The 8,444-nt window shown below is 33.4% G+C and overlaps 1 protein-coding gene across 1 annotated transcript; it reads left to right on the top strand.

Annotated features, from left to right (window-relative positions):
• The first annotated feature begins 2,664 nt into the window (after nucleotides 1-2,664).
• On the top strand, nucleotides 2,665-8,114 carry LOC125866576 (uncharacterized). The gene is made up of 12 exons (XM_049546848.1): nucleotides 2,665-3,528; nucleotides 4,286-4,488; nucleotides 4,575-4,772; nucleotides 5,332-5,403; nucleotides 5,607-5,702; nucleotides 5,776-5,855; nucleotides 5,975-6,050; nucleotides 6,213-6,423; nucleotides 6,520-6,716; nucleotides 6,861-6,969; nucleotides 7,103-7,192; nucleotides 7,296-8,114. The coding sequence occupies exons 1-12, from the start codon at nucleotides 3,009-3,011 to the stop codon at nucleotides 8,039-8,041; spliced, it is 2,598 nt and encodes an 865-aa protein (XP_049402805.1). The 5' UTR covers nucleotides 2,665-3,008; the 3' UTR covers nucleotides 8,042-8,114.
• Nucleotides 8,115-8,444: the final 330 nt, after the last annotated feature.

Here is an 8,444-nt window from a genome sequence, read left to right as displayed (position 1 = left end):
AGGCCGGCTCTATGTATACAAAAATAAGGCATTGGCCTTAGGCCCCCAATTTTAGGGGGCCTCAATTTTTTATCAAGAATAAATTATGTGTTAATTTTTTAAAGAAAAACATTAATTATTTATGATAAAAAGTATATATTTAAAATTATTATTTTATTTTCTTCAACCCAATTCAAATAGAAAAGATCAAGAAAGTATTGTTTTATTTTCTTACGCTCTCTCTACTAATACTCACATTATTTTCTTTTTAACTCCTTTTACACTCTCTTCTTTAAATTGTTGATCAGTTAGAGTAATATTCTGTCAAAAATATCAATTAATAGTCAAAAAGTATTGAACAAATTGAATTGTAAATTCTTTTTCCATTTCTTCTTAGATTTTCAAGCATTACAACAACCATAGTAAAATGTGGGGTAATCAAATTATCAACTTCATCAAAGCTATGGTTCTAACTCTTATATTTATTTGAAATTTGTCAACTTATTACTTGTAGAACTATGTTAACAATTCATATAATGATTGCCCGAGTAAAATAATATTTTTCAATGTTGAATTAATAAAATCTTATTTAAAACTAATAATTGAAAAAGAAATCGAATAAATCATTTATATATAAAAAAAAAAATTAGGTAATACTTTGCATTTAAAAATGTAAGAAAAATAAATTTTAAATAAATGCATGTGAAGTTTATTTAGATTTTAGGCCTCTAATTAAGATTTCGCTTTAGGCCTCCGATTACGTTGAGCCGCCCCTGCCACCCACATCTCCCCAACAAATATATAAATATATATATATATGAAAAATATTTAAGCTATTATGAATCTATCAGGTAATTTATTTTTCTTCAAAATATTAAAAAAATATGCTACATCCTTTTTTCTTACACTACTGATAAAGTTATTACTTGGTGCACAAAGATCACCGTAATTAAAATTTCTTTCTTGATCATGATTATGATTATGATAATTATTATAAATAAATAATATAAAGTAAAGATATCAGAGCAAAGTATATAGAGAGATAATAGATATACTATTCAACTTTTGGAACTAATATATGAATACATTGAATTGACTTCTTATTCTAGAAAAATGAAAATTGTGGGGTAAGTTGCCTGATTGTGCAAGATATTTAATTACATGCTTATTCAATTATAAGTTTATTCAAATGCATGCTTATTCGAGTGTAAGTTTATCAAATAGCATATATACCTATTCAATTGCAAGCTTATTCAATATTAATTGTTGTTATTTTAATGTGTTCAATCATTATATTTTTAATATAAAATAATATTACAATTATAAGCTCAAACTTTAATATTTATTAGATTTAGCTAGTACTTGTATTTCGTATAAAAAATATTTGATTTAGTTGAATCATGGAGTCTAATGTTACATCAAAAATAATATTTTTTTATTTTTTTTTGGTTTCCCATTCGATGTCCGGAGCCCACATTAGAGCTCCGACTAAATCCGGATCGCGCTCTACAGGGCCCATTCGAGGACGGCGCTCCCAACAGAATTATCTCCTTACCCAGGGCTCGAACCCGAGACCTCTGGTTAAGGGTGAAACACTCCCACCAGATAATTATACCTTGCTTTAAGTGACTTAGATTCATCTTTTTTTCTTGCTAGATATGTATATATAGACGATATAAGCAAAATGAAGATATTGAGTATAAATATTGTGATGAATGATAGATTTTATAACCAGACTCATTTTTAATCTCCTATTTTTTTCCTCTTATTGATTATTTTTTTAAAAAGCCAAAAATAATAGACTGTCTCTTTTTTAACCGATAAAAAAAAATATAAAGAACAACATTCGATTGAACAATCCTTTTTTATCCGTGAAAAAATATACTTTGAAATTTTCGATTGATGTATATGAAGTATGAAGGAAAGACATCATTTTAACTTTCTTTTTATTTATTGAACATGAATTAAAGAGAAAATATTTATTTAAAAGAAATTAACATTTTAAATAGTAAAAAATAATAAATAAAGATATGATTAAAACAGTCCAGAGGGACTATCTATAAGAAGATATAACCACTTTAATGTAAGATCATAATATTAATAACTATTTTCTTTATTTGCCTCAAATTTTGTATTGAGTCAAAAATTACGTTACATCATCAATAATTATTTTCTGTATTTGGTTCAAATGTCGTATTCAGTCAAAAATTAAGTTACAATATTAATAACTCTTTTCTTTATTTGCCTCAAATTTAGTATTCAGTCAAATTAAGACATTATTTGATGTTTAAATTTGTTAGAAAATCTTGGCACCACTACCTTAATTAACTCCAACAACTCATCCATGATTCTCTTCTGTCAATATCTATATTTTACTGACCCTTTGATTTTGTATATTATATATGTATATCTATATATATGTTGATAATTTTACCCATCAATATCTTATCTTTTTTGTCTTAGCTTAAACTCCATTCCTTTTTTGTCTTATTGTTTAAGCTCCAAGAGCATTTTATTTGTGAAAGTTCAGTTTTGGAGTATAATAATTTTGATTTTAATGTGTCTTATTGTTTTATTTTGCTCATTTCTGTAATGGGGTTTTAATTTTCTTGTTTTTTTATGCTCCTGTATATTTTTTTGCTTTCACTAGTGACAAAAAAAATATCTATAGTTTGCGGATTATTTTTTGTTATACAATAAAAACCAATTCTTGCCTTTCACGGGACTCTGGTATTTAGTTGGTTCAATTGTCAACATTCTTTATTCATTGATTGCTATAAATTGGTGGGGTTTGGTTTTGCTCTCTTAATATTCTAGAAAAAAATAAAGATTGATTTTTTTTTTGTTCTAATGTTCTTTAAAGGTACAATCTTTATGAATTTTGAGGTTTGAATGAGCTTGTGGGGTTCATTGTTTTAATCAAAATGAAGTCTTTTGTTCATTAAAGGTACATTTTTTATTGAAATTTGAGCTTTTCTTTAGAGTTTACAACTTTTTTGATTCATTGGGGGTTCATTTTTTTGATAAAGATGAAATCTTTAGTGTTCTTGAAAGTGTGGGGTGTGGTGTTTTTTGCTATGTTATGTGGGGGTGTTTTGAGTAAGGAGTGTACTAACGTTCCTACTCAATTATCATCACATAGTCTAAGATATGAGTTGTTATCTTCAAAGAATGAATCTTGGAGAGAAGAGATGTTTTCTCATTATCATTTGACTCCTACCGATGATTCGGCTTGGAGTAATTTGCATCCTAGGAAGATGTTGAGGGAGGAAGAGGAATTTGATTGGGTGATGATGTATAGAAAGATTAAGAATTCTGGTGGTATTAAAGGGATTGATGGTTTGTTGAATGAAGTTTCACTTCATGATGTGAGATTAGAACCAAATTCAATGCATGGAATAGCTCAACAGACTAATTTGGAGTATTTGTTGATGTTGGATGTTGATAGTTTGGTATGGAGTTTTAGGAAAACTGCTGGTTTGGAGACTCCTGGTGATCCATATGGAGGCTGGGAGGCTCCGGGTGTCGAGCTTCGCGGTCATTTTGTAGGTTAGTCCTGTTCTTTTACACCTTTCTGTATTTTGTGAGTAAATCTTGTTCAGGGTTAATTTCACGTATGGTCACTTGTGATGTACTCATTAGTTGTTGTTCTTGTAGAATTCATTGCCATGTATGACTTTTGTTTTGCCTGAAAAATTACAGTTTTATTGAGCAACTTGAAATCGAAAAATGCATATTGAAATATGGCTTAAATCAATATTTACCAAAGATTTGTTAAATTGCTTCCCCTTCATTCCTCCTTTGTACTCATTTAAGAACAATGTATTGCGACTAGTTTCTGTTGATGTCCTGAAAATGTGATTCTATAGAATGGCTTGCTAGAATCTTTTACTCCCTCGGTCCCAATTTAAGTGTCTTAGTTTGCGTGCCCGGAGTTTAAGAAATTGAAGGAGACTTTTGAATCTTGTGGATTTAAAGAGGTGTTTAGTCCTTTAAATCTTGTGGTCTTAAACTTGCCATGTAGAATGTTGGAAATGAGCTTTAACGAAGAAGTGGAAATTCATATAGCCGAGCCCAACTTGTTTGGGCCTGAGGCGTAGTTGTTGTTGTATCAATTTCTAATACTGAACTAATGACCAGAATACGGTAGCATGTTTAATTGGTTTCCCTTTACTTGTTGCCTCTCAGTATGTTTACTTTCCGACCATTTAAGATAAGTTTTTGGCGTTTGTACTTCATTCAATTATACGTGCTCGTATTCGTGTATGATTTATTTATTTACTGACGTTAACTGTAACTTGAAAAGGTCATTACCTTAGTGCCTCAGCATTTATGTGGGCTAGCACACACAACGACAGCCTCAAACAGAAAATGTCAGCTGTTGTTTCTGCGCTTTCTGCCTGTCAGGAGACAATGGGCTCGGGATATCTATCCGCTTTTCCATCTGAGCTTTTTGACCGCTTTGAAGCTATAAAACCAGTATGGGCACCATACTACACAATTCACAAGGTGAAGTAAACTAACTTGTTAAAAAATCTTGTATCTCCATCTGTTTTTGTTCTTGAATAAGCGGCTTATTTCGTTGGATTTTACAGATATTGGCTGGTCTCTTGGACCAGTATATGGTAGCTGGTAATGATCAAGCTTTGAAAATGACTACATGGATGGCCGAGTACTTCTATAATCGAGTGCAAAATGTGATAACAAAGTATACCATTGAACGACACTGGCGATCCTTGAATGAAGAAACTGGTGGCATGAATGATTTTCTTTATAAGTTATACAGTGTAACGGTACGTATATTATGTCAAATGAACTGCCTTACAATTTTTTATCTTTCTAGTTTCTGTTGTATAATTTCTGTTCCAGTTGATGTTGACGTCACATATGAGCACACATGAACTGATTTCTTGTTTGGAATTCTCAATTAAACTTGAATTAGATACAAATGTATGTGAATTTTGGGCAGGAATCTATATATTTGTTCTTCTTTACATTTGCATTTTTTGTATTCTGCGCCTTATGTCCCGTTACTTCTTTTTCCGAACTGCTTTGGACTGTTTTTCCTTGATCTGGGAGTCTATCGGAAATAGCCTCTCTACCTCTGCGGTAGGGGGTAAGGTCTGCGTACATCTACCCTCCCCGAATCCCATTTTATGGGATACACTGGATACGTTGTTGTTGTTGGATTCTGCACTTCTGTGTCAAATGTAATGCCTATCGGACCAATGAAAAAGATTACATATTTTCGTTTATGTCCGATTTTCTTTGCAACAGAGAATCTTACAAAGCGAATATATGTATACAACTCAATTATCCTGACTTAACACTTCCCTTTTATTGGTTTTGCAGGGCAATTCAAAGCATTTACTGCTGGCTCATCTTTTTGACAAACCATGCTTTCTAGGACTCTTAGCTTTAAAGGTGTAAATCGCACTTCTCCGCGAATTCTAATTCACTGGCTCACATAAAAATGTTGTTTTTAGTGGTTATCCTAATTACCATTCAGTAAAACTCAACTGGATGTGTTATAATAATCAACATATCAAAGAAAGAGTACTTAATTGTTTTGTCTAGAGGAGACGATCCATTTCTTTCCCATTTCCTAATATCTTTTATTACAACAGGCTGATGATATATCAGGTTTTCATGCCAATACACACATCCCAGTTGTTGTTGGATCTCAAATGCGCTATGAAATTACTGGGGATCCCCTATACAAGGTAAATTGATTTGCTTTTCAAGTTGTTCGACAGGAGGTTCGATCTTCTTAAGTTATTGAGCTTTGTTTGACAGGAAATCGGGATGTACTTTATGGATATCGTCAATTCTTCCCACAGCTATGCAACTGGTGGGACATCAGTCGGTGAGTTTTGGTAAGAGCCAATCCAAGAAATTTAACTTAATTGATGCATCAGTATTGTTTCATGTTTGATTAAGTATACTTCTTATATGCACAAAATTAGCTCCTCTTTGACATTTTGATCCTTATCAGGTCCGATCCAAAGCGGTTGGCAAGCACACTACAAACCGAGAATGAGGAATCCTGTACGACCTATAACATGCTGAAGGTGTGTTATAAGATTTTGTCTATTTAGAAATGAAAACTTTCATAGGTTCATTTCTCAGTGAAATGAGAAATAGAGAAAGGAGCTAAAGTACTATTGCAGTTTATGTTTGTTCATAGGTGAAGAACCAAGTGAAGTAAGTGTTTTTGTTTGATATCTCTGTAGGTTTCCCGACACCTATTCAGATGGACCAAAGAAGTGGCATATGCTGATTACTATGAACGCGCATTAACAAATGGTGTACTCGGCATCCAAAGGGGAACAGATCCTGGAGTTATGATATATATGCTTCCACTTGGTCGTGGCAAATCCAAGGCTCGGAGCTACCACAATTGGGGAACACAGTTCAATTCCTTTTGGTGCTGTTATGGGACAGGTGATTATCTGACCTTCTGAGTTTACCTTTAAGATTCGTAACCTATGAAAACCTGTAATGATTTTAACATTTGGTTTCCCTTTGTGTCCTTTAAAGGAATTGAATCGTTCTCCAAGTTGGGAGATTCTATATATTTCGAAGAGAAAGGGAATTCTCCAGGCCTCTACATTATCCAGTATATACCTAGCTCTCTTGATTGGAAATCTGGACAGGTCTTGGTGAGTCAGAAAATCGAGCCTGTTGTTTCATGGGATAATCGCCTCCGAGTGACAATTACAATATCTTCAAATGGGGTACGTGTTCATTCTTTCATGTTTATCTTCAAATTATTGCCGAATTTCATTTTCATCTAGCTGATCAAATAGCATGTAGGACAACTTACCATGAGTATCGTCTTTTGAACGATCAATAGATTATATTCTGTATGTTTCTTTCAGCATTCAAGTGGTGCAGCGTCTACGTTGAACTTGAGAATACCGAGCTGGACACATTCAAGTGGCGCAAAGGCAACCTTGAATGGAAAGGATTTGTCTCTACCAACACCAGGTGTGACATTTTCTTTCATCTGATGCCTCTTTATTATCATCAAATCATTCTCTCTGCCTAGTTATGGTCTTTGTATAATTGATAACCTTAAAGAAAGAGTTTTATGGTGTTTCGTTTCTACTCGTTGAGGCAGGTAATTTCCTGGCTATAACCAAAACTTGGGGTCAAGGCGACAAAATCACTCTCGAGCTACCCATGATTCTTAGAACTGAGGCCATACAAGGTACCTCTTTTGTGTGTTTCTACTACTCTTATCAGTTTTTCGTGTGGAGAAGACATCTCACAGTTGTGTTATAGCTAAAAGAAATTCTTGTGTGATGCTTCAGATGACCGTCCTGAATATGCATCCGTTCAGGCAATTCTTTATGGTCCATACCTTCTTGCTGGTCATTCAAGTGGTGATTGGGACATCGAAACAAAATCAACCACTGCTCTTTCGGACTTGATCACTCCCGTCCCAGCTGACTATAATTCTGATTTGATATCTCTGATGCAAGAATCCGGTAACTCAACATTCGTTCTGACAAACTCTAATCAGTCCATTCAAATGGATAAGTACCCTCAAGCTGGAACAGATGCTGCTGTTAGCGGTACGTTCAGACTCATTTCACTCGACAAATCATCTGTTAAGCCTTCACAACAAAAAGATATCATTGGAAAACAAGTCATGTTAGAGCTCTTTGATCTCCCTGGAATGTTCATTTCTCATCAAGGACAAGAACAAAGCCTCGGGATTGCAGCCTCCTCAGACGATGGTGGTTCCTTATTCCGTTTGACAGCTGGATTGGACGAGAAGGACAATACAGTTTCTCTCGAGTCTGAAGCAGAGAAAGGGTGTTTCATCTATAGCAATGTGGACTACCAATCGAGTTCAACTGTCAAGCTTAGCTGCAACTCGAAGTCCTCAGATGCTGGATTCAAACAAGCATCAAGTTTTAATCTGGGAAATGGCATTAGTGAGTATCATCCCATCAGTTTCGTGGCGAAAGGGGCAAAGAGAAACTTCATTTTGTCACCATTGCTTAGCTTTAGAGATGAATCTTATACTGTGTATTTCAACATTCAATCATAGAGAATGTTGCAGATCACAATAATAAATTCAAATATTTTCCTACAATCATGAAAATTGTTGTTTACTTGTCTAATGTCTTGATTTAGAGATATGAGATTTGACTAATCTCGAGTATTATAGAATCCTTAATTTATCCTAACAAAAGAGTATTGAGTATCTGACTGCAAATCGCTAAGCAAAATTAAACTGGCTTGAAATTGAAACGTAGTTGATTGATTGATTCGTGATGAAAATTGCTTATAGACAAATGCAGATAATCAAAATGCTAAGTGTTTATCAATATGACAATAAAGATAAGTGCAAGTAAGGGATGCTACTTCTAAATTGTAATGCAATTAAAAAAATATGTAATTTTTGCTCCGAACAGACTTAAATCATATTACTTATAAACGAACAAATCATA

The sequence above is a fragment of the Solanum stenotomum genome, chromosome 6 (genome assembly GCF_019186545.1).
Source record: "Solanum stenotomum isolate F172 chromosome 6, ASM1918654v1, whole genome shotgun sequence".
Taxonomy (NCBI): Eukaryota; Viridiplantae; Streptophyta; class Magnoliopsida; order Solanales; family Solanaceae; genus Solanum; species Solanum stenotomum.
The sequence above is the reverse complement of the archived record's forward strand: the minus strand, read 5'-3'. Positions and strand labels throughout refer to the sequence as shown.